This window comes from Oxyura jamaicensis, chromosome 2, assembly GCF_011077185.1.
Source record: "Oxyura jamaicensis isolate SHBP4307 breed ruddy duck chromosome 2, BPBGC_Ojam_1.0, whole genome shotgun sequence".
Taxonomy (NCBI): Eukaryota; Metazoa; Chordata; class Aves; order Anseriformes; family Anatidae; genus Oxyura; species Oxyura jamaicensis.
In genome coordinates, this window is record NC_048894.1 from 58938418 (window position 1) to 58963217 (window position 24800).

Below are 24800 nucleotides of genomic sequence, written 5' to 3' on the forward strand. Positions count from 1 at the left end.
AGTCACTGAGTAAAGCTTTCATTAGGCCTTTGGTAAAGCTATACGTGAATTCCCCGAGGCAATACAGAGCATGCTCTGAAATGAATAATGCTTTTCACTTCTCCTAATCTCCTTTCAGAAGTTATCCCGTGCTATAAATCATGTGCACGTTTACTGTGCTTTGCTCGGTAGCATTCTCTTTTTGTTCTGGACCACACGCTTTCTCCCCGGGAGCCCCTGACTGGTGGCCGTCTGGAGAGAAGCCCCCACAGGGGCTGGAACTGCAGCAGGGTGAGATGCTCAGTGGGACCAGCACCAGCACCAACTGCTGCTGCTGCTGCTGCAAGTGGACCCCTTCCGTCCTGCATCCTAGCAGAAGGTAACTCTGGTACTTGCAGGGCAGTTTTTCCACTCTCTGTAAACCAGCGCAGTACAAGATCTCTTGCTGAGCGCTTGCCGGCTGCCAAATTACAACAGTTATTGCGCTACCAGTATGTAACTAATTCCAAAGGGGCTTAGGATGCCAGCTAAAACCAAATTCAGTTTGGTCCTGAGAAAAGCACAATTCTGCACTGGAAAAGTGCTCAGCCGCAACTTGGTTTTAGGATCCCTATTAAAGATATTGCCCTATAAAGAAGTAGGTATGTGAATGCATGATCACTATTTGTTTCTTCAAGCGTGCCTCTCCCACTGTCCTTGAAGGGAAAAAATAAAAATAAAATGTTCTTTGTAACAACTGGAACCACCAATGTCAGGCTGCAGGAAAGCTACTGAAACCTGTTTCAAGAGTCTTCAATCCAGAGCATGTTAAAGCCTGAAAACTTATTATATGCATATTAAACCTGGGAAACAGAACAACCTATCTGGTCATATGTTTCCCATTAACTCCTGATTTTTTGCTCATTCTACCAAAGCTGTTGTGTGAATACTGCACATACTTCAGTCTGAATCAGTGCTGTTCTAAGGACTCCCTGGTATCACTGTAAGTTGAAAATTTTTAAACTTTCTTGCCTGATCCAGCCATATTCCAAGACAGATTAAATTTACATTACCAACAGGACATAAAAATACAATTATAAGTACGATTCAGGCCAAAAAAAAATCTGAAGGATGGGGATTTTCTGGTAATCAGTGGGTGTTTTGAATGAGTAAAGACTGCATGATCATGCCATTTGTCATAAACGGTACCACATAAAGCCAGCTATTATGCGTGTTTAAGAAAGGAGATTGATTTTGGATTTACTTTTGACCTTATATATATATTAATTATGTACTGCCTAATAGGCATAGTTATTTTTGAGTTTCACTACTATAAACTGAAATGAAAATTTAAGTTGATTTTATTTCACAGGAGTTAATGTCATACCAGGAAAAAAACAAAAAAACAACACCTGTCATTCATTGTAACTTATTTTTATGTGTCTAAATAGTTTTTAATAGTGATGCAATCTACATGTCAAGGAGCTCTGAGACTTGGATATGAGCAATATTGTTCTGTTTTGGAGAGCTTTAAAACTATCCCTAAGTTAACAGAAGGATACACTTATAGAAAGATAGAGCTAAAAATTATATCCTATGCAAAAGGATTCTTAATCAAATACATTTTCCTGAATTTGAAAATAATCCAAATTTGTAGATAGATTATCTGATATATCCTCAGCATGATAGAAGACTAAAACAATTTGCTAACTAGTAATTATCTGGCAAATACTGTATTTGAACTAAATCAGTGATATCTACATCTAATAATATCTATATCTAGCTATGCAATAAAACAAGTTGGAGTGTGTCTTCCTGACTCATAATGTTTGCTTTCAGTCTCATTTTAGGTTCTATTCTTTAAATGGATACAGAGATCACCACTACAAGTTGAATCCACGATATTTTGTCATGCTAGACAATTAGGAGTTTCCATTAGATAATTACCAGAAGTATGTCTCATACAGGAAAAACAGTCAATTGCTGATGTAACAGGATTAACCAATCCAGCACACTGATCCGGCCCACTTACTTTTGACAGACACTATATGTGAGTGTACACATGAGAAGTACAGTATAAAGCTTCGCATTATAAGTACCACCAAGAGGAACTTCAGCAGTTCTTAATGCACAATACAGCAGTCTCCTTCTGAGAGTGAGGACTAGAGAGGTAAAACTTTAAACCAGCTTTTTTCTTTTAGAACTAAAACTTTTAATTCATGTGCATGCTGCTGCATATTGTTACGGATATATTGAATCAATGTATATACAGAGCTTTGCAGCTCAGGTAATTTTATGGAAAGAATCTGAACCATCGTTTCTATATTTATCCAAACACTATGTATTTTTAGACGTGAACATATATATATATAAAGTATGTATGTAAGTATTAATGAACTATCTATCTGTGGTACTAGCAGACTCGCTTTTAGAAAACAATGCTTTTTGGAAAGTTATGCTTTAATGTTAAATCTGTCATCACCATGGCATGCAAGTATAATATGCTATACTTGTATGTAATAGATTGTCTGTGATAAGTGTACCTGTTATATATGGCAAGCAATGTACACCTTACAAGAACCCAAACATACTTATCTGTCTTTTAAACTGAAATATGCCTATCCCTTACTTTTCATCAGACACTGTTGGGATAGGTGCTATATTAGAACTATAAATAACCCCTTTAATTATGTCATCTGTTAGTACATCTAATCATGAATGCATATTTTCATCTGAAATTATTTTTTCATCCAATTAAACTTTTAGTTCTATTTCAAGCTGACTTTCAGACTTCATATAATTACAACAGACTTTGGGCTGTTCATGAGATCCAAGAAATTTAGATGTATTATAGCGAGGTTTGTGTTACAAAGATGTGTTTATAAGAATGGCTGCAGGGTTTATAATGCTGACAGACCCGTAAGTGTAACAGTATATAACAGTATAGCAACTGAGGTCAGTAAAACACAGATGAGGGTGTACTGTGGATGCCTTATAACAGTGAAAGACTTATAAAAGACTTTAATTGAAAAGGACTTGCAATATATAACATTTGTAAAACTTTGGTTGATTGTTCAGTTACTTCTGTATGTTTCATTTAACTATAATCCCATGCCTGTCTCTCAGCCCATGTGCCTGTAATCATCTCATGGAAACTAGAGACCTTACAATGCTTATATTTATAAATTACTCCTTCCCACTAAAATACAATGGTTGACGGTAATATAGTGAAAGTAGAATTTTTGCTGGGTAGGAGGTAACCACACCTGAGAAGGCAGAAGTGCGTATGAGAGAGAGAGAGAGAGTATGAAAGGAAGGAAAAGAAAGAGGGCTATTACTAAAAAAGGCAGAAGCTCTAAGAAAATCAGCAAAAGTTAAAGTCCAGTGCAGAAAAAAATCGAAAGTTAAACTCCATCAGCTTTTTTAGTGTTCTCGTTTTCTGTAACCAAGTCCAAACATGAGGGAGTTTGCTAGCTTCACCCTTGCTAGGTAAGGAACAGAACAGAGATGCTGTAGAACATAAAGGCGAAACAAAGTCATGACAGTAACATAGCAAATGCCTTTCCACTGCTGGGCAAAACCCTTGTCAGTATAAACTGCCAAGGGTCTACCAATGGTGGCTGAAACTCTGGGTTCTAGCAGTGTTTTCAACTGCGTTTTATTTGTGATGTCTTATTCTAATATTACGATTGTGTCATTTAAATGAATGAAAAAAAAAGTGACTTCTAGTAACAATGGGCCAAATGTAGAAGATCTTACTCAGCCTTCACTCAGACAGAATTATTATTGGCATCGATGAGGGATTTGCCTGAGTCAGGAGCAAGTATGATTTGGCCAGATGACATGTAACACTTTCCATCTTCAAAGCATTTTTCAGACATTACTTGATTAACCCCAAACTAAATATATCTGCCTGAGAACTTCTAGGCACAGACTAGCATAGAAGCAGGGATATTTCTGGTGCCAGGGCAGTACCTTAGCATGTCATAGATATGTGCCGTACCAACTCCGGGTTTGGCTCTCAGTGCCTGACCGCGTACTGCAGCTGGAGAGTGTATCATGTATTATATAGCCCTCCAAACAACAGTGTTATTTTGCTCCTGTCAGATCTCTTGCCAATGTTGATAACTTCCAGCATTTACAAGTGAGTAGAAAAGATCTTTTCTACTCAAGGCAGAATAACGTTCTGCCCGACATACTCTCAGCCCCTGCCCTCAGCACCCTCTTGTTTGCAAGCTGTTTAAGATCTCCTGCTATCCCTAACAATATCAAACAGGACAAGACCAAGGTGCTCATTAATAAAAGGTTTCACTCTTTTCATTCATTCATGTTTCCTCTGTTTAGTTAAGCCAGTGATACTGTTGAAGGAATAAAACAAACAAAAAAAAAAAAAAAAAAAAAAAAAAGGGGGGGGGGGGGGGGGGATGACAGCCAGGAGGGAGGCAGGAGGGTCAAACTGTAAAAAAAAAAAAAAGAGAGTAAATTTACAGGAATTAAAAGAGATTTTAGAAAGGGGGGGAGGGCAGAAAACCCGAGTAGTGATATTTGAAGAGAGGTGTGTGTTAGGGGAGCAATGAGCATAAGGAAGCCAGCCTGCCTGTTCCTCCCCCTTCCTAATCATAGCCTTTACTCACAGACAAAACTCCCTCCCTCTCCCATTCACTCACTCACTTTAGGCCAATCCGTCCTCTCCCTCTCTCTCCCTCTCTCTGTGTCTCTCTCCTACTCTGAGACAGAGTCAGAACTCTTCTCCCTGACAGCCACAAACATCTACAGCACTTATTGCATTCAGAGAGGGAACCTGCAAACAAAACTTCACAGAAAACTTTTGGTTCTTGTTCCAGAGAATTTGCTGAAGAGAAGGAAAAACAAACAAACAAACAAACCAAACCAGCCCCAAAAAAACTGTGCGTGAAGGGGGAGGAAAAGCAGGGCCTTTTAAAAAGGGAATCACAACAACTTTTGCTGCCAGGATGCCTTTGCTTTGGAAGAGAGGATTTTTGTTGGTGCTTTGCTGGATTATAGTGAGGAGTTCCCCAACACCAGGATCCGAGGGGCACAGTTCAGTCACTGACTGTCCATCATGTGCCCTTGCCACGCTCTCGAAGGATGTGCCCAGCTCACAGCCTGAGATGGTGGAAGCAGTAAAGAAGCACATACTGAACATGTTGCACTTGAGGGACAGACCTAATATCACCCAGCCGGTGCCCAAGGCAGCACTTTTAAATGCCATCAAGAAACTCCATGTGGGAAAGGTGGGAGAGGATGGCTATGTGGAAATAGAGGATGATGTTGGAAGAAGAGCCGAAATGAATGAAGTTGTGGAGCAAACCTCAGAAATCATCACTTTTGCGGAATCAGGTGAGTACTTCAAAAAAAAAAAAAAAAAAAAAAAAAAAGTAAAATAGCCTGCTTGCCAGAACTGCAATTAACTTCTTTTCTTCTCCTCAGCGGTACTGTTTTCTCCAAGGTTGTGGGATGAGACCTGGGGGAAGGGAGAAGGAGGAACAGGATGGAGGGGGGGGGGGGGGGGCTCTGAAGGAATTTGATTTCTCTGACTTAGTCTTGGCTACAGATTACACTTGCTAAGCACAGGCAGCCACACAGGGAGGAAGCTCTTTAACCAATCTCAAGCAGAAAGTCAGGCTGCAAAGGGGTCCTCCAAACTGCTTGTGAAGCCAGAGTACTTGCACTAAAGTAGTGGATCGCAGGGCTGATGGTGAAAGAAAAAGGGCTGAAGCCTTGTGGAGACTTTCTAAAGACAGAAAGTGAGCTGCAAACTACTTGAGAAACTGCCCTTTCTTGTAAAAATTACAGTGGAAGTTATAAAATCAGAGGAAGCAGCTTTAACTCTTAGAAGTGAGAGGGCATTTTTGTTTTCTAATTTAACACAGCATCTTCAGCAGTAAAGAGTTGCAGGGACTGTCAGATGACTTCAATAGAACTGGACAAGTTGCTGTAGCTGATCCAATTTGTAATGCAGGCTTCTGCACACTGGAAAAAAGATTCTGCTCCTAAGCCCCTCCTGCCAAAAAAATGCAACCTTGATAGGGTGCATTTTGAACTCTTTTACAGCACTGTTTTCCCTAACTGTTATGTAGTAAGAGCTAAGAATATTGATATTTACTAACTAATAGCTTCAGGCTCACATCAACTGCCTATAGGAAACCGCTCTAAAGTTGTATTTTACTGTCTTGTTCCTACATGAATAGGACCAGAACTCATTTTAAGTCAATGTATATGTATGTGCATATATATCTGTTTGTATGTGCGAGTATGTTTATACATGCAACAATGTCAATATCTTGCAATAACTCCATCATCTAACTAACAGCAACTTTTTATGATGCTGTCTAGCCAAAGCATTTTTCCTGTTGCCAAGACTGTTTTAAAAGAATGTCATTGTTTTGTTTGGTACAGCATATGGTAGGCAAAGTATGCAAAGGAACACCAAGAATTTTTGTTTAAAAGTTTGCTGCAGCAGTATAAACAATTAAGACAACACTCAGAGTTTCCAGTCCTGAAAACCTGTTGACTCAGATGTTCTGTTTGCAGGGAAGCCATGCACAAGAAGTGTGCATGCTTTTAAGAGCAGACATTCTTGCTGGCTGTCCAGTTTCCAACTGTACAGGGAGCCCTTGCCTTTGGCGTCCTTGTCAATACACACATTATCAGTCCCTTCAGTATGCAAGCGCGGGCTCTTCAGTTTTTTTCATCCCCCCCACTTCAGAAAGCAGGCAGATGTCAATGCCAGTGGTCCCCAGAAGCAGGAGTGGCTCAACCTTAGTTCAGAAATGAGTTTTTAAATGCAATTAAATCCTTAGGTGATCTACGAGTCGGATTCCCCACCTGGTATTCAGCAGCTCGCTCAGCACAGTGAAACACATATGGCATGAGCAGTGGTTTCTCTTCACTGTGTGAGTCCCAATCATTTGTAAACACATTATTGTCTCTCCTGAGCTCTGACACAAAGGAATTTGGAATTTGATATATGCCTACTCAGTACGACACCCTCCAACGGCAACTCCTGAAGCCATTGGCTCTTGGGCTCACGTGAGCAGTGAAAATCCTGCCATGGCTCACACACTGGCCAATAGTCCAGCCACTGATCCCCTGCTACAAAATACCCAATGCTAGCACGTCACTTACTTTGATTTACATAGCATTGTCCTACCACTGCTAGCCAAATTAATTGAAGAAGACATGCTATGGAGCTGTGCGACCGTGTGCCCAGGGCACAAGCTGTGTACACATACCTTTTCTTCCCTGCTTTCTCCACCACCTAAGCCCATCCTGGAAGCTGAGGCAGGAGGGCTGCTCCTGCCCTGCATCTGCCAAGCTTTTATTTGGGGGGAGCTCTCAGCAACCCAGAAACTGAGTTCCAGGCTTTGGCTTATAATGGAAACGTTGACTCCAGTCTGTGGACTTCAAACTGCTGATACATATATTTTTCATCTGGAGCTGCTTGTAGCTGTTGTCTTGCTAACACTGGTGGATCCACCATGCTTTACAGGTGCCAGTGCTGCAACACACGAGTAAACTTCACCTGGGCTCTCTTCCACTCCCGCACCAGTGGTATTGTGTGTCAAATATTAAAGCAGTATTATTTTTCCTATTGAGGAAATTGAGGCAAAAAGAAGGCAAATGACACACTGGGTAGGAATTAAAAACAAAACAAACAAACAAACAAACAAACAAACAAAAAACAGGAACAGAATATAGCCACATGGACAGTCCCCAGTAACTGGGAGGAGTATGGATAAGTTTAAAGCACCAAGCAGGAGAATGAACATGTTACTCTCACAGTCAGGTTAATATTCTTTCTGCTTTTAATGTGAAACTCACTCTGTCGCAAGAGAGGGGAATAGGAAATCAATGAAAATGAATGGAAACATCTTATGTTGTATCAAATAAATGTCTATGGAAAGAGAAATAATACTTCAGGCTTTTTGCTCCTTTGGGTATGACTTGACATAAACCAGCCATTCCCTTTACCTTTCAGAAGCCACATTTACTACTTGCCTTCATAAAAAAAAAAAACAACTAGTATTTCCATCCTTCATCAGCCGTATCCTCAGACATACAATGAAATGGAGTGAATGAACAAAAAGTGCCCTGTGCACATGGCTCTGGCTTGAGACTGCTCTTTTATAAGAGACCAAAATTCAAGGAAGCATAGGCTACAGACAATTAGAGGGGAAACTAAATGCAGGGAACTTGTCTGAAGCACAGGTGTAGTTACGTCCAGGAAATCAGCAAAATAGTTGGCAGATAGTTTTCACAGCTAACAAATCCAGGCAAATCTTTGCAAAACTAATGACCATGAGTATTGGGCAAAAGTTTACAAATGCACCCTACTGTCCTTTGGCACTCTTACAAGTAAAACACGAAAATGATTTTTTACTTGCATATCAAACTAAGATTACTAACCTTGATTAGTTCTGCTAGGAGGGTAGCTGTGCCAGAGCTCTGTGGTTTATTTCAAGGACTTAAAAATTGTCTTTTGAGGAGAGGGGTCATATACATTCACGACAAGCAAATCCAACAGGTTCTATAACCGAGATAGTGAGTGCTTTTACTTTATGTTTGGCTACTAACTTGTTCATTATTTTAAGTAGATAGCTTATTAGGCAGACCTGGGATTTTTCCAAGTGAATTTGATCCTGGCAACTAAACTACCAATGAAATGGGTTGCTAACGTCAGCACCCGAGAAGGCAATGGTATTTTCTGGGTAGAAATACTAAAATCCAAAGGCTTATCATTAGGAGAACTGTCAGGGGGGAAAAACAAACAGACAAAAAACAAAACAAAACAAAAAAACTCTACACAAACGCACACAAAACTACAAGTGTCACAGCTATTTACATTGCTTTTACCTTTCTATCTCCCTTCCTACTGAATTCAAGGTGAACTGGCTTAATCAGGTGATACCAACTTTTTTATAAGCAGATTATGTGTATGTATACATTCACACCTTTTCTTAGCATGATTCCTACTCTTATATAGCCAGTCTGGCAGCTCAGGAGGAGGAAAAGGATGGGCCACTTATGACTCTTTAAATCATTTCACCAATTTTCTTTTGAAAGGAGATGTATTTAATGGTATGGGTATCTGTGCGGAATAAAGAATGGCCACGAGAGGGCACAATCCAAAGGCTTTTTACTCCATGCAAGGCAACCTTCCTGCAAGCTTCTATTTTAGCTAATTGAATCCTGAATCCCAGAGATCTTTATGCTTATCTGTAGCTTCTCTGAGTGGAGCTCTTGTTTCTCTCTTCTCAGTTATTTAAAAGACATAGATTCACTGGAGTGGAAGACTGCAAGTAAAAAAAAAAATGCAATGGAAAGAAATAGGCAAAGGGAAAAAAGATAAAACTGATAAACCGATGGATGCTGGAAGTTCTGGATATCTGGAGAGATCAGAAATGATCATTATTATTTTTTACAAGATACTGAGAAATGTGACCATGAATCATCATCTGAGCTGATTTTCTCACATCTTTTTTTCTAATGCAGTCTCCTTGGCTTTCAGAAAACAAGCCTCTTTCCCCCCATTTTTGGTATTGCCTTTTTTTTTTTTTTTTTTTTTTTCCCTTGGCTTTGGCATACTTATTGAAGATTTGAAGTTTAGCAAATAAAAGCAAGTTAGTTCCAGAAGAAGAAAGCCATTCTGAAATTAATCTGTTTCATTGTAACAAAATGTGAGAATTCAAGGAGGTTGGTTGCTTTGAGAACAATTTGAGAAAGCACAGACGAATCTGAGAAGGTGAGAACCAGTTTATAAAAAGATACCTGAGAGACAGAGAGAGGGACAGAAAGTACCGTATGTGTCCGTCTGTGGGTAGCCATGCATACAGTGTGGTATGCAAATCTAGCTGGAAATATATGGATATGCATTTGTTTTATGCATGTATAAGCGAATGTATGTCCAGAGACATGGGGGGTATGCCAGAGGAGGCATGCTTATATACCCATGCAGCTGTACGTGCAACACTGTAATGTGGTTAGATTCCTGCTTTTAAGTATGTGCCTTCATGTGTCCTCCTGTGTGCAGGATATACCTACACTGCTCGTGTACATTCCTGCACAGATTCATGCTGGGCAGTCCTATCTACTTACATCTATATGAGTGTGAAAAGGCAATCTCATGTCATGCAACAGAGTTTTGCAAGATGTAATTTTGGACTGAACCTTAGTCTTCTGAAAGTAATTGGAAGTTTTGCTATTCATTTCAGTATTGTTGCTATTTGGGCCTTACTGCACAGAAATCAAGTATTATAATTAAAATAGTGACAGCTTCTGATCCACTTAGTTTAAGAACTTAAAGTATTACAAGTATGTACAAAAAAAATCTCTTTTGTGAAAGACAAAGACTTGATATTATTTGTATCTTGAAATATGCTATTGGTGCAAGTGACCCTAAGCTTTCCTTGAGGTATTTTAGATGTAAATGCAAAACTCAAGAAACAAAAACCAACCAAACAAAAAAACACAACCAAACACCTTGTTTGTTTCTAAATATTTAAGGCCATGTGGGGGAAGGACTTTCAATTTGGAAGGAACTCTAGGTTGCGGATGTAAAGTGTTTCTCTCCTGACAAAATAACAGGGGACAGTCAAGGTTCACCAGAACTGAATAATTTCACATTCTGAATGACCTTGTCAATGCCCCTTTGGGTTAATTTTTCAAGTAAATGTATTTAAATAAGGTTGTTGCTGCTTTTTTATTTTATTCTCTCCCCCCCCCCTCCCCCCCCCATGAATGCTTGGGCATTTTTTTCTTAAATCTTTTATTATTATTATTTTTTTTCTTCTCACAACAAAAATCCCATTTTGCTGTCAGCAAAGGGGATGTGAATATAGACATAAGGTGTTTCTTATTGGTGTCATAATCCCTTCTCCCTTTTCAAGAGGCAACTGTCACCCAGTCAGGGAGCAGAAACAAAACTGTGCAACCCAGATGACCAGCCACATACGCAGGGTGGTGAATAGTTAAAATAAATCATTTGTCAGTGATCCATAAGCTGAAATGCATTCACAGAAATGGCCACTGCCTAATCACTGTAATAACACATTTGTAATAATCAGTTTGCCCAGGGGATAATTGCCAGACGATAACAGTGCTAAATTCACTGAATAAATTCTGCACTCTGAACAATTCATCTAACTCTAGTGGTCACTCATTAGTAAACATTTTGAGCAATTATCTCTCAATAACCATGCTCTTCTCTTTGCTCTCTTTAGAGGAACCTTTCTAGTAACCTATTTTTTTTTTTCTGTCTCCTGGGGAACGGAAATGAGAAGTGAAGAGAAGGATGCTTTTGAATGTAATTACAGATTGGCACGCAGCACAAATTCCCCCAAATCTAAACATAGGCAGTAGTAAAGTTAGCAACTAAAAAAGGAAAAAAAAAAGCTTGCTTTGTATGGAAAAACACTTCACTTACAGTATAACGTAAAAACAGTTCAAAATTAAGCAGCGGTGAAGAATGGAAATTTAAAGTAACAGCACCTTCTTACTCAGTGAGCATTTCTGAATGGAAATTTTAAATACTGAGTATTAAGAGAAATTAAGAATAAGTCATGTGATAAGTCAGGAAGCATAATCACTTTCATTCTGAAAAAAAATCAGTCTTAATCATTTAACAGCATATGGTTGGGGGTTGGAATGTCATTTTAAGTATGTTAGCATTTTATTCAAAAAAAAAAAAAAATCCTCTTAACTGTATAGCTTAAGCCCTCTCTGGTATGTGCACATAGCCTGAACTAACGGGGCCTGATCTTGAAGCAGGCTGCAAATTGCAAATCAATGAGCTTTGGCTGTGCTGCTGCAGCCTGGAGGGATCCTGAGCCTCAGAGCCTGGGCCCTGCCAGCACTCCACACTGTCCTGCACCGTGCAGTGGGCAGAGTCCCTTGCATGAGCCCTTCTGGAGGCAGGGAGCAGGGCACCTGTGTGGGCAGGTTCAGGTTTCCGTCCTAAAAGGGTGTGCAAGCACTACTGAAGAGAAAAACAGATACAAGCAAACTCTCGTGCTGCATATACCAATGCTACGCTTTCTTTCCGTTCAGTAACTCCCTCCATTAAACCTTTTACCATATATGCACTACTTTGTAGGGCTTGTATTTTTAACTATTTTTCATGGCGTTTGCTGTGTCCCCAGTGCTGCTAGAGGGTTCTTTCAGCGTCCCAGACTTCTTCCTGGAAGGGACTTCTGCCTAGCAGCAAAGCAAAGAGGAGGCTGTTGGAAGGTGAGATGAGGAAAAGCAATCAAATGGGGCCAAAGTAATACCTCGTCTCCTTTTTCAGCCGCTTTCTGCCACGATAACAATCCAGCCTGTTGCTGTTGCCGTTTATATGAGCGCCGAAGTGATGAAGGCATTGCCACTGTTGTGCTGTGGGTCTTTCCACAGGAGTCAGGCAGGAGGAGCAGGTTGATTAGAAATGAAAAAAGACCCTCGCAAATCAGTTGTGGCAGATGAGAAGTCAGGACAAAGGGACAAACGGAGTGTAATTATGGAAGTGATACTACCCCCAACTTGCAGGAAGGTCTCCTCTTAATTTCAGTTAGATGAACAGCATGTATTTCTAAGAGCTTTAACAAGGTCGTTAACTCATACCAGAAAGGAAAGACTGCTAAATCCCTAAGCAAAACATGGAGAAAATGAAATACAGCAGAATTTTGTCTTGGAACACCTGAAGAATGTATTTTATTGTAGTACAGAACCTTTTGGAAATATAAAGATCTCTTATAAAGTGAATGTGTAATCATCATATGCTCGATCCAGAGATCTCAGTTCAGTTCTAGCCCAGGCCAAACCTCAGTTTCAAAATGAGCTGGTCTGAGCATAATTGACCTTGCAAAGATTGCAGCATTCATACCATTTGTGCTGTGTGATCACAACACACTAATTGTGAATGTGGAGAGAATTCAGAAAAGCTCTTTTTTTTCCTTATATAAAAGCATGCTTTTTATCCCCAGCCTTGCACCGTTCCCAGTTTCCTTCTAAAAAGGATCTGAGAAAGGGAATGATTTTTAAAATTGTTTTAAAACCTCTTATTAGTTATGCAGGTTTGAGGACTCAGTATTTTGTGTCATGCAGGAATATTAGTCTCATATAAGCTTCCTGTATCTTCTTTGTTTAGAAGCTGAATCGACCATTTGTGTGTGAAAATGTAGCTAACATTAATATTCAGTACAATAACAACTGACAGGGAAGCTGTTATCCCTGCATAAGGATGGGTCATATGCTACCTTGCTCTAACTCACTTTTCTCCAGTGAAAAAAAAAAGCAATGCAGATGTACTTCTGTACTTTCACTTTCTCATATCTTTAGTAATGAGGAAAAAATCAACTTCCACACATACAGGAGCATATGAAAAAACAATTATCAGAATTCTTGAGATCTTGTTTCTTTCATGTAATGTCTGTCAAAAAGAGTGGTTGCATGGGTACACTTCCGGGCCAGTGCATCATGTAATATGAATATTTACTGTTGGAGATATGTTTGTAACTATTTTCAGTTCCCACTGGAATGGAAATAACAGAATGTGAAATACCATGCATTAGCACTTAACAGCTTTAAGTTATTCTGTAACACAGAGCTGCCCAGCTGTTCTGGTCTGAAGGGCCACACAGCTTCTTCAGTCAGGCCAGGGCTGCACACCCCAGCTGCTCTCTTCAGAGCACACAGTGGGGCCAGTTTTCCACGTCCATGTCCAGCACTGCTGATCTGCTCGTGCACAGGATCCCTCCTAGCACCAGAACTGCTGTCCGTGTCCAGCCTAGTACCTTAGGAACATGGTATAAGTTTGTGAGACAGGGTCAGTGGGTTGAAGGTGCAGGCTGTATCAGAGGTTCCCACAGGCCTTAGAAGTAACCATTCTTATAGCACACGGTCTTGATTACATCCCTACATAGCATGTAGCTAGCCTCTTGGACCAGGTTTCCTTTGGACTGAAGGAATGTCACTGTATACCTCCTCATACTCTGAAACCCAGGCCGGTGAGGGATTAATGCCTATCAGCTACCCTCTGCTCCAATACAGCTGGCAGCTTAGCCAGGGTTTCACTTCCAGAATGGAAAAACTGGTGTTAGCCTTCAGTCATTACAGAATGACTCTCATTTAAAATAATACTAGAAAAACAGTAACTCTGCCACTCCCCACAGTACTGGTCAGCTTGCTCTGTCTTTCTATAATCCACTTCCTTTTCTAAGGTACAGTCCCACGGGTTCACATGGCTCTCTTAGAAATTAATGGAGCTCGCTTTGGAGACAGGCATCAGCAAAGTCTGTGAGAAGCAGTTAACACAAACCATGTGTTTTCCTATCTCAGTGACAGTTAAAGTCTACAATTTCACACTCTCACTTAGAGGGAAAACAAAAACAAAACACTGTGCCCTTTGGCCACGCTAATTCAGACATGTCTTTCTCTTTGACCTGGGAATGCCACCAGGGAAAGCTGAATGTGTCAGTGCCAGGACTTCACAGAGGGGGAAAGCAACAGGTAGCTCAAAGGGCAATACAGCCTCTGTACAGATTTTGGAAACCAGGAGTGGCAAGATAGTCAGGGAGGTCATATTAAGTGGAGTTCAGAGGCAATGGGAAACGAGGAGAGCCTCGCTTCCACAAGAACAGTTTTTTCCTGTGTGCTTCCTACCACTTCAGTTTTCTTCACCACTTGTCCTTTTCAGGGTACAAAATTCTTTGTTCCTGACAAGCAGAACCATTGCACAGAGAAACAGGTCAACATCTGTGGGTACTTCAAGAATAATATCAGTGACAAACTGGTAATTATGAATATTGTGTCTGTCAACTAAGGTCAGATATCTGTGCATTTCAAATCTGTGACCCCTGGCCTCCATCCTGAGAAAGAACAAAAGATGCCAGTGGGGACTTTTCTTTTGTCAAGAAAATAGAAAAGGACCTCTCTTAAAAAATAATACCCCTTCCCCACAGCAAATTCGTTCTCTCTTAACTTTTTCATGCTCCAATGATCAAATCATTAAACAACCCTCATTATTCATTCCAGCTTCTGCCAGGGATATGAGCTCTGTATCAGAGAAACACCCCCTCACCATCATAATCATCATCATGTCATCTCAGCAAGTTGATACAATTATGCCAGAGAACCATCCTCATAATTATACAGTTCTTTAGCTCATTTTTTTCAGTGTATTCACCATTACTATAATCACAGCGAGTACAGTGTGTTAAATTAAGAACAGCTAACATCTCATAGGATGAAGAGTCTGCCTGATGCAATTCTGCAATTCTTTACAATAAAGCTCTGCAACCCTCTGAAAGCTGGGGCTTACGTGTTAGTATTTCTTTGTTTTTGAGACAATTAACATTTACAACTCATTTTAAGATGCATATGGAGAATGGTGTTTTACAGAGGGAGAAAGGGCAGACCTAATTCCCACCTCATTTCCAAAGAACTCACTCCTCAACTTTAGCTATTAGGCTCAGATTTGAATGTGTATGATACACATAGTCATGGACTGTCATCACAAACTCATTTTTTGCCTTTCAGTTAATAGTGATCACAAAGGCAGCTCTAGGAAGTGAACTCTTAGCAGCTGCTGATGCTTATTTGCCATGCATTGCATAAATGCATAAATGAACATAAAGATACCATTGCTATAACAAAAAGCTTAAAATACATTACTGGAAGTGTTAAAATATGGTACTGGAAAGCAACAGACAAACAAGCAGTTTTCTAAAGAATTTTCACAAAAGCATCTGAGAAGGGGATTAGGTGAAGACAAGTTAGAACAGGAGAATCATAAAAATGTAAAGAGCCAAATAGGAAACATAGGGAACTCCATATCTGCGATGACAATAAGGTCTCTTTAAAAGAATGCAAACTGACATACTAACTAGCTCTTCCTGTCTATTTTCATTTACCAAATCAGGCACACCCAAGAAAACGTTGCACTTTGAGATTTCCAAGGAAGGCAGTGAGTTATCAGTGGTGGAACATGCTGAAGTGTGGCTCTTCCTGAAGGTCTCCAAGGCCAACCGGAGCAGGACAAAAGTCACCATCCGCCTGTTTCAACAGCAGCGGCAGCCAAAAGGCAACTCTGAAGGAGCAGAAGATATGGAGGACGGAGGGCTGAAAGGTGAAAGGAGTGAGACTCTGATTTCAGAAAAGGCAGTGGACACCCGAAAGAGCACTTGGCACATCTTTCCTGTCTCCAGCAGTGTCCAGAGACTCCTGGACCAAGGCAAGAACTCCTTGGACGTGCGGATTGCCTGTGACCTGTGCCAAGAGACTGGGGCAAGCCTGGTGCTACTGGGCAAGAAGAAGAAAAAGGAAGATGATGGGGAGGGGAAAGAAAAGGATGCTGGAGAAGTTCCAGGAGAAGAGGAGAAGGAGCAATCACACCGGCCCTTCCTGATGATGCTTGCCCGGCACTCAGAGGACCGTCAACACAGGCGGCGGAGACGAGGCCTGGAGTGTGATGGCAAAGTCAACATCTGCTGCAAGAAGCAGTTCTTTGTCAGCTTCAAGGATATAGGATGGAGTGACTGGATCATTGCACCTACAGGTTATCATGCCAACTACTGCGAAGGAGAGTGTCCCAGCCATATAGCAGGCACATCTGGTTCGTCATTATCTTTCCACTCCACTGTCATCAACCATTACCGCATGCGGGGCCATAGCCCCTTTGCCAACCTCAAGTCATGTTGTGTGCCCACCAAGCTGCGGCCCATGTCCATGCTCTACTATGACGATGGCCAGAACATCATCAAGAAAGATATACAGAATATGATTGTGGAGGAGTGTGGCTGTTCATAGACACATATGTGCACAAGACTCTTTAAATTGAGAAGAGAATGTTTTAAAAGCCCAAGAAGAGGAAAGATCTGACATGGTATAAAATCCTTTTTGAATGAAACAATCATCTGAAATAAAAAAAGAACAAGCAAATGAAAACAAACAAACAAACAACAACAACAACAAGAAAAAAACAGAAAACAAAAAACAGAACAACACACACAAAAAAGGGGAAAGTAAAAAAAAATAAAATAGAAAAAGACTACAGCTGTAAAGAGGAAGAAAGCTTCATGAACCCAGGCTTGAATGAGATACGTCTGAATGACGGTATGGGTTGGGGATTTCCCCTTCCTTTCAGTATGCTCCTTATCTTATTAGATAGTATGTTAAGCATTAGCTATTACTAGGGGAGTTATGTTCCCTCCCCTAGTTACCCATCAGTTCAAGCCATGGTAGCAGCTCATCTAACCTGCAGCAGTTTGGACTAAGTCCAAAATGTCACTGAAATTCCTTGTAAAGCCATGTGTATGAACACTACATTCACTGGCACTTTCCCCAAAAATTTACCGAGGAACTGAGTAGGTGTGTAGTGTTTGTGTGGATATATATGTGGCTATGTATTTATATACATACCTTTATACATACAGACACTACACGGTTACATATACTTACTTTGGTAAAGAGACAATATTGTGCAGGTGTATACACCTTCATCTTCTGCACTACATTTACAAAGAAAAAAAGAAAAGAAAAAAGAAAAATGAAGAAAAATGATTAAAAAGAATGAATGAAAGAATAAAAGTTACATATTGTAAAGGTGCTTACAACATTAGAACTATGCAACCTAGTTGGTTTGAAACTGTTTACCTGCAAGAGAAAGAAAAAAAAAAAAAACTTTTTTTTTTTTTTTTTTTTTTTTTAAATGGAAGTAACTTGTTTAAAAAAAATCTTCAGTGAGAGATACTTGAAAGGAATATGTTTGTCCAGATACTGGAGCCAAACATTTCTATATTTTGTAAAAAAAATTTTTAATCGTTTACTATTTGCACTACAATGGTGTCTGACCTGTCTAATCCTTATTTAACAAATGTTTGCAAGGGAGGGTGGTTGGGTGTGGGAGGGGTTGAGAGCTGCACTTATTGTGAGCTATACAAGAACTGCTACAGCACACAAAATAGCTATTTTTATTATTATAATTATTATTATTTTGTACCTTAAACTGAATAGACACATACACCAAAGACATTTGTGCGAGCCTCTAAAAAGTCTGTTTGTGGTTGGTACCATTCACCTGTAATAAGTTATGGTTTGAACTAAGGGTCAGTGGGTTGATTACATTCAGGCTAGTATATCTGCTAATCAGTTAATTCAAATTCTGCCCTAAACAGAAGAATGTAATTTGAAGAAAGCCCTGAAAAGCCCTGGGATGCGTATCCAAGGTGCTTGGATCCAAGGTCCATCTAAGCATAAATGTACTTGTTTTGCATATACAACACTTAAGACTTATCCCTGATGCATAGCAACTGTGCAGCATTGGGAAAAAACTTTATACAAGGGACATACATATATATATATGTATATATTTCTGTATGTATATATGTATGTATACACGAGGTATAAGCACTTCTGGCTTCACTTTAATGTTCTTAAAACAATGAATGTTTGTGTGCAAAGCACAGTATGTTAAAAGCTTGTTTGTTACTAACAAGCATGAGTGTTTGAAATGGTATTTGTGTGAGAGAAACCTAAAGTGCTGGTGTACACATAGAAAATATTGATGTAAAATTGCAAGCAGCTTGGGGCCATGCCCATCATCAACCCTGCAAATACAAAGAAAATGGCTGTTGTGGTAGGATTTCTGTTTGACAAGCAGTCTTAAGCAAGAAGCTGGCCATCTCAACCACCACCCTCTAGCACGACAACTCTTAATGGGTTTGCGTGTTACCTGTAAAACCTAATTTTCAGTATCAACACCTAACCTGAAGGGTCCAACCCATAGGGCATAGGTAAATAGGTTTTAAAAAAATAATTATATTGCTGTTGTATTTAAAAGAATGTTAAAGTTACAACGTGTATCTTTGGGTAGGGGGAGATGAAAAGAGGGAATGGGAGAAACCTTTAGGCCCTGTTTACACTGAGTTTGATAACCCTGAGCCTGAATCTTCAGACTCTCAAAGGATTGCAGGACCAAGCCCCTGTTAGCTGCCTTCTGACAGGAAGAGCTTCAAAACACCTCTCACAGAAAGCAGCACTAACATGGCTCCCCACCTTGCTGAGAGCACAGTCTGTTAAAAAAAAAAAAAAAAAAAAAAAAAAAAAAAAAAAAAGCACAATTTAACCCGGTCACATTGGCTAGGGATAGCGTGTTAGCACCTTCATGGCGAGAACCATGTTTAAGCAGTGTAATCAGGGCCTTCATTTTTTTGTCAGCCAAAACTGTGTGTGTGTGTGTGTGTGTGTTTGCTATGTGTCTGTGTGTGTGTAGATGTACGTGCACATGGGAGCGTGTCTGTATATGTATGTATCAATAGAGATTAAAAAAAAAAAAAAAGGAAAAAATAGAAAAAAGAAAGAAAAAAAAAAGCCCTTTCCTCTGTTGAATAAATATCAACATACATGCTTATAGCTAAGTTTTTTATCTAATTTATTCCACAGTATTTAGATTGCATAGTACAGCTAATGGGTTATACATTTATGTACTTTTTATACAATGCATTTTTACAGACTTGTTTGCAGTTTGCAAAAAAAAAAAAAGAAAAAAGATTAAAAAATTGTAACAATTGGGTGAACACTAAATTTGTCACTAAAATATTCTGTAAAATATCAAGGCTTTCTGATTTAAATTATTGCAGATTTTATTTTATTTTTTTTTTTAGTATTTTCTTCCTGGGGAGAGGGAGGGATATCAAATGGTAGAGAGGGAAAAAAAAAAAGCACAAATAATCTATCTTTATAATTTAAATAAACCAAGTTCCTGACCCTGCTTCATTTGAAGCAGGTGGCAGAATTGTCGATTTTTCTAGAAGTAGGGCCAGGCTCTGGAACTGCTGTGGCAGGAACTGCTGTGACAGCTAAGGACAGTACCTTTTATTTCAGAGAACTTTGGACCTGGACTTAAAATTAGATGCATATTGCCCCTCTACCCTTACTTATGTCCACAGGCTCATTGATGTCTACAGATCTCCTTACAAGAGAGTAAAACTACTTATATGACTAAAGTAAGGCAGGCTGAACCACAGGTTCCTTGTGCTATAGGCAATGTGAAGGGAGAGAACGGATTTTGAATGAGTGGCACCATATCCAACAACATTTAATTCAATCAATTGTTCAAAAACAGGCTGCTTCTATCATGGTTGATCTCTGAATGTAGTGGCAAGGGAGGCAGGTGAGATGGCTCATGTTGGCAGAAATTATTCTCACATGTGATTGATTAAGAGCATTGGAGTCCTGAAATCCCAGCACCTGCCCAAAAGTGACAATGGCAAAACTCCCAGTGACTGTAAGCAGAGTAAGTTTAGGCTGATAGTTTTCCTGGTCAAAGCTGGCGGAGCCTTTAAGAGAATTCTGATACTGACTTTGATACCAGCTTTTATGTGGTGGACAGGGGCTGGTCCTGGAAAACGTGAAATTAGCCTGAGACAATTTCCAAGTGAGGAAAGAAAAGAGGATTTTTACATGTGGTGAGTGGGTTGCATGATAGGTACACCAAAAACAGAAGAAGGTTTTTCAAAGCAAGAAATAACTGCTCCGAAGTCCTGCTTTTTAGCTTTCATTTGTGTGTTTATGCTATTCACAAATTTTAAAGGTTTCTCCCTCTGATCTCTAGATTCAGTCATGGGGTTTTGATTTGTGGTCAGAGTTATTTAAAGCAAGGGGAAATGAAAAACTATATGATAAAATAAAATAAGAAATCGGGATGTTAATCAAGACTGACTGATTCCAGCAAAACACCCCACCCCTGATAATTTGGTTTAATTAAATCTGCATGTACTTAAAATAGCATTAGAAATTGTTACCATATTTAAACAGTTGTTCAAGGGCATGCAGTCTTAAAAATTACTTCTCCCTTCAGGTACTACTATACCAAAAAGAAAAAAAAAAAAAAAAAAGCTTTTAACTACTAACACATTCCTTTCTGTATAAGCCATTTCCTTTTTATATTGAAAATGTATATTCAGTATATATTTGATCACAGAAATGTACTTGTTTAGTACATCCACAATCTTCTTGTTTCAGAGCTGATGACATTCAGTGGTCTTTCCCCCTCTTCATGTCAGATGCTCACTGTATCCAAGGCCTAAGAAACTGGCAGAAGTGCACATTAAGATGTTTCTTTGGGAGGGCTGAATATATTTGTATTCTTGGGGTTTAGCAAAAGGAAATGCTAACATATGCTTATAATTATTCTGCACTTATATGTGACAGCAGAATACAGATCTAGGGCCTGAAACTGCAAAACTGAATGAAATGGGAGTTTTGTCATTGACTTGAATAGAAATAGCCTTTTACCACATCGTTGGAAACTAGGACTCTGTTGTAAATACCTACTCTTTTGTATTTAGTTGAGATTCAAGTCATCAAGTTCATATAACTGTGACACCACAAGGCCATGCAGAGGCTAGCAGCAATATCTCTGAATTAGAGAAGTTCAGGCATCTGTAATGTCTATGTGCAAAATGAGAATTTTTATGGACTATAGTTACTCATAGAATAGTGCCTTACTCTGTAAGCAATGCTGTTGATTCCAGAGGGTCTCCTTTCCTAGAAAGTTACCAGTCAGTATGAATAAAGTGAGCAGAATCTATTTCTGGAGCATAGGTAAAAGAGAGGTGATGGAAATTAGTAATTCCTTTAAGTTAAACCTCATGTCAATACAGTGCATCAGTATAAGAATCAGATGCTATCTTTCTGACACTGAAGAGCTTTACTCCCCATCTGCTCTCATTGCATTACATGTGGAGTAAAAAGGTTTTCAGTTAGAGTAATGAAAACTGTAATTTGACCTTTCGTGAACAATTATAAGCAATGTTTTCATAGGCAGAAACAAACAACACTTCTGGGTTATATAGCTATTTATTTTTTGAGATACAGTGAATCTGTGTTAATTCTAAATGGGTTTCTTTATATTTAAATACTTTCAGAAACAATACATTGACGATGGGTTGAAGATATATATATGTATGTATATATACATATTATATATATATCTACAATATATATACACACACAACTATATATATATGTATATACATATATATATATATATATAAATTATGAAAGCCAAGATATTATGAAGCCTATTTTGTTTTTATCATTTTGTGTTTTGTTGTTGATATTATTATTATTATTATTATTGTTATTATTATTTTGCATACTACATGCAGTGCTTTAACCAATGTCTGTTCGGCTAATGTAATTAAAGTTGTTAATTTATATGAGTACATTTCAACTATGTCAATGGTTTCTTAATATTTATTGTGTAGAAGGACTGGTATTTTTTTTATTTACATTATGTTTAAAGAGGTAACAGTTTGATATGTTCTCATTTGTTTATATTAGAAGTTATTTATTTTCACGGCATTCCGTCTGGTATTTTGATATTTGGAAGGCATGCTACCTATACTTTGTACAGTTAGTGGGCAGTATTCAGCAGCTCCCGGTAGATTTTTAGGCCCTGTGTTAAATAAAAGACATGTTTGGGATTTCTTTTTTAGATCTTTCTTATTGGTTTGCCAGGACCACTCAGTGCACTTACTGCCAGACACCCTGCCTGCGTGACCAATTTATTCCTACTGTATTTACCCAGGACAGAGGACCAAAACCACCTCTGGTGTAAGTCTGGTGGCTTCAGTGAAGTTACACCAGAGATGTATTTGGCTCACCGAGAAATTGCTTGTACAAATCAATGCAAAGAAAGGACAGAAAGCAAGCAAGCAAGCGTCTTTGCATTTGAAAGAGGATTTCAATGTGTTAAAAATGTTTGGGTCAGCTACTATTTTATTTTACTTTGTTCTGTTTGTTATTTTGCTCTTTCTTATACAACAAAAGCAACAACACAAGTGAAATAAATAAAGGGAGTTTCACCAAGCATTGTGTAATCGTCCCTTAATATGCATTCCTGGTTGGGAAATACATGGGACCTGGGGAAATACCAGAAAATACCAGAGGTGAAACGTGGGTGCCTCTTTGGATCAAGCAGTGCAATGCCTTTCTTTTTGGTGTCACCATCCTAGCTCTGCATTCAGGCTCACAGTCCTACATGTAATGCAATTTTAGGTTGTTCCCTTCTTAAGAACAGAGACAGTATCAATGCCACAGCAGTGTCAGCTTCCCTCTGTCCACAGGCTGTTAGGGTTTCAGCTACCATCACCACAATTCCCTTGAATAACCCAGAATTAGATGCTTACCCTGATAAAAAGAGAATTTGCATTACCCAGACAAAATTGCAAAACTGTCAGTTCACATGTGCTCATTTGTAATCAGTTCACAGGCAGCCAGAGTGAGAAATCATCTGAGTACTCTCGTATTTGAAAGTAAAGTGTACTTATGAGGGGTTTTCACTAGTCTTAGCATTCCTAGGGTGATAAATGTACTCCTGCTACATTCCAGTGGGCTGAGAATCAGGAAACAAGAATCTCGAGGCTGATCTTTAAATGGATTACTTGCACAGAGCTTAAGCATGGGCCACCACAGCTATTAGCAGGCCTTTTCATAATCAGAAATTGAAAGCCATTCTGCAAAGTCTGAAGAAGTGAGTTGCTTTCCTCTAACTGAGAATATGTTTTCAATAAATCAGTGCAATTGTGGCTACAGATAGCTTTTGTTTCAGAGAAAATTAAGACATGATTGAATATTTGCTTTCTTTCCTTTGTTATGATCACTATTATTATTATTGCGATCAAGGACAATAATTAGCTTTGGAAGTTGCACAAGCAATAAAGTAAAATCATGAGGCCTATTTGATTCAAACCACTAGCATATTAAGCTGCTAAAAATGAAGCTTACACTTCAGGTATAAAATGGGGAGTTATCCTTTGGCATGACATAAAGTGCAACGCTGGATGGTGTAATCCAGATTTTTTCCATTACACAGCTGTTTGTTTTTCTTTTTAGTTTAAGAATGCTATTGAGAACTGTTGCTATTGTATGGGCTTGTTGAAAAGTCCCATCTTAAGGAACAGTGGAGAGCTAAGAGCTCCGTTTTGCATGAGCTGAACAATCTGTTAAAGCCCCCTCCCCCCCCCCCCAAAAAAAAAAACAACAAACAAACAAAAAAAACTGCCCCAAACAAATTAGACCATGCTAATAAGATACAGACAAAGGCAGATAACACCAAATGATTTTGTGAAACAGATAGCGTCTACTCAGTCTGCATTTCCTACCTTTGAGGTGGATTTTCATGTTGCTACTTGGGTTGTTGAGTTGCTGCGCTGTGCTAGTCTCAGTGCATATCATGTTTTTTTTTTTTTTTTTGTTTGTTTTTTTTTTTCAGGCTTGTTACAGGGCTAACAAAGCCCATGTTTTGTAGTCTCAGTGGCTGCCCTCTGTGATCCCTTTCTTAAGTTTGGCTGTCTCCCTGAAATACAACCACAGACTGATTTAAAGTACTACCCGGGGCTCAGGGTCACTATCCTCTCTTATGCTGCTGTTAGAAATACGGCATTGTTATCACTATGGTGATCGAATCCATTGGCTTGCAGATACCTGCCACCCAGCTGCTACAACCTCTGGGCCTTCCTTGGTTTCAAAAGAGTTATCTAGTCATCTCAAACATTGTCACCATTTGTTCACCTTTCTACTGTCTACTCATCAGCTTTGTTGGAATTGCATTGACTGGAAAAACAGCACAGAAAATCATCAGCTGCTAAAGCATCCCAAATCCTCCCTGCAGAACGGATTTAACTGAATGGCAAGATTTCCCTTTCCCTTCTGATAACCAGCAACTCCCAACACTTGAAGTGGAAGGGTTGGAAGGAAAGTGCACGAGTTGACACTACCTATGCATCGTTTCCTTATGAGGGCTGTGAGAGGGAAGGGGATTATTTTGTCTTTGAACAGCA

The 24800-nt window shown here is 39.3% G+C and overlaps 1 protein-coding gene and 1 long non-coding RNA gene across 3 annotated transcripts in view; one reads left to right on the forward strand and one right to left on the reverse strand.

Annotated features, from left to right (window-relative positions):
• The window catches only part of LOC118162297, a 144797-nt gene that overhangs the window by 67792 nt on the left and 52205 nt on the right, over nucleotides 1-24800 (reverse strand). The gene's annotated exons all lie outside the window — the stretch shown is intronic.
• Nucleotides 2000-16917, forward strand: INHBA (inhibin subunit beta A). The gene is made up of 3 exons (XM_035318386.1): nucleotides 2000-2128; nucleotides 4803-5319; nucleotides 15875-16917. The coding sequence occupies exons 2-3, from the start codon at nucleotides 4932-4934 to the stop codon at nucleotides 16759-16761; spliced, it is 1275 nt and encodes a 424-aa protein (XP_035174277.1). The 5' UTR covers nucleotides 2000-2128; nucleotides 4803-4931; the 3' UTR covers nucleotides 16762-16917.

Coding starts and splice junctions, on each gene's coding strand:
- INHBA (XM_035318386.1), top strand. CDS start 4,932: ATGCCTTTGCTTTGGAAGAGAGGATTTTTGTTGGTGCTTTGCTGGATT. Junction 5,320..15,874: donor CATCACTTTTGCGGAATCAG/GTGAGTACTTCA, acceptor TTACCAAATCAG/GCACACCCAAGAAAACGTTG.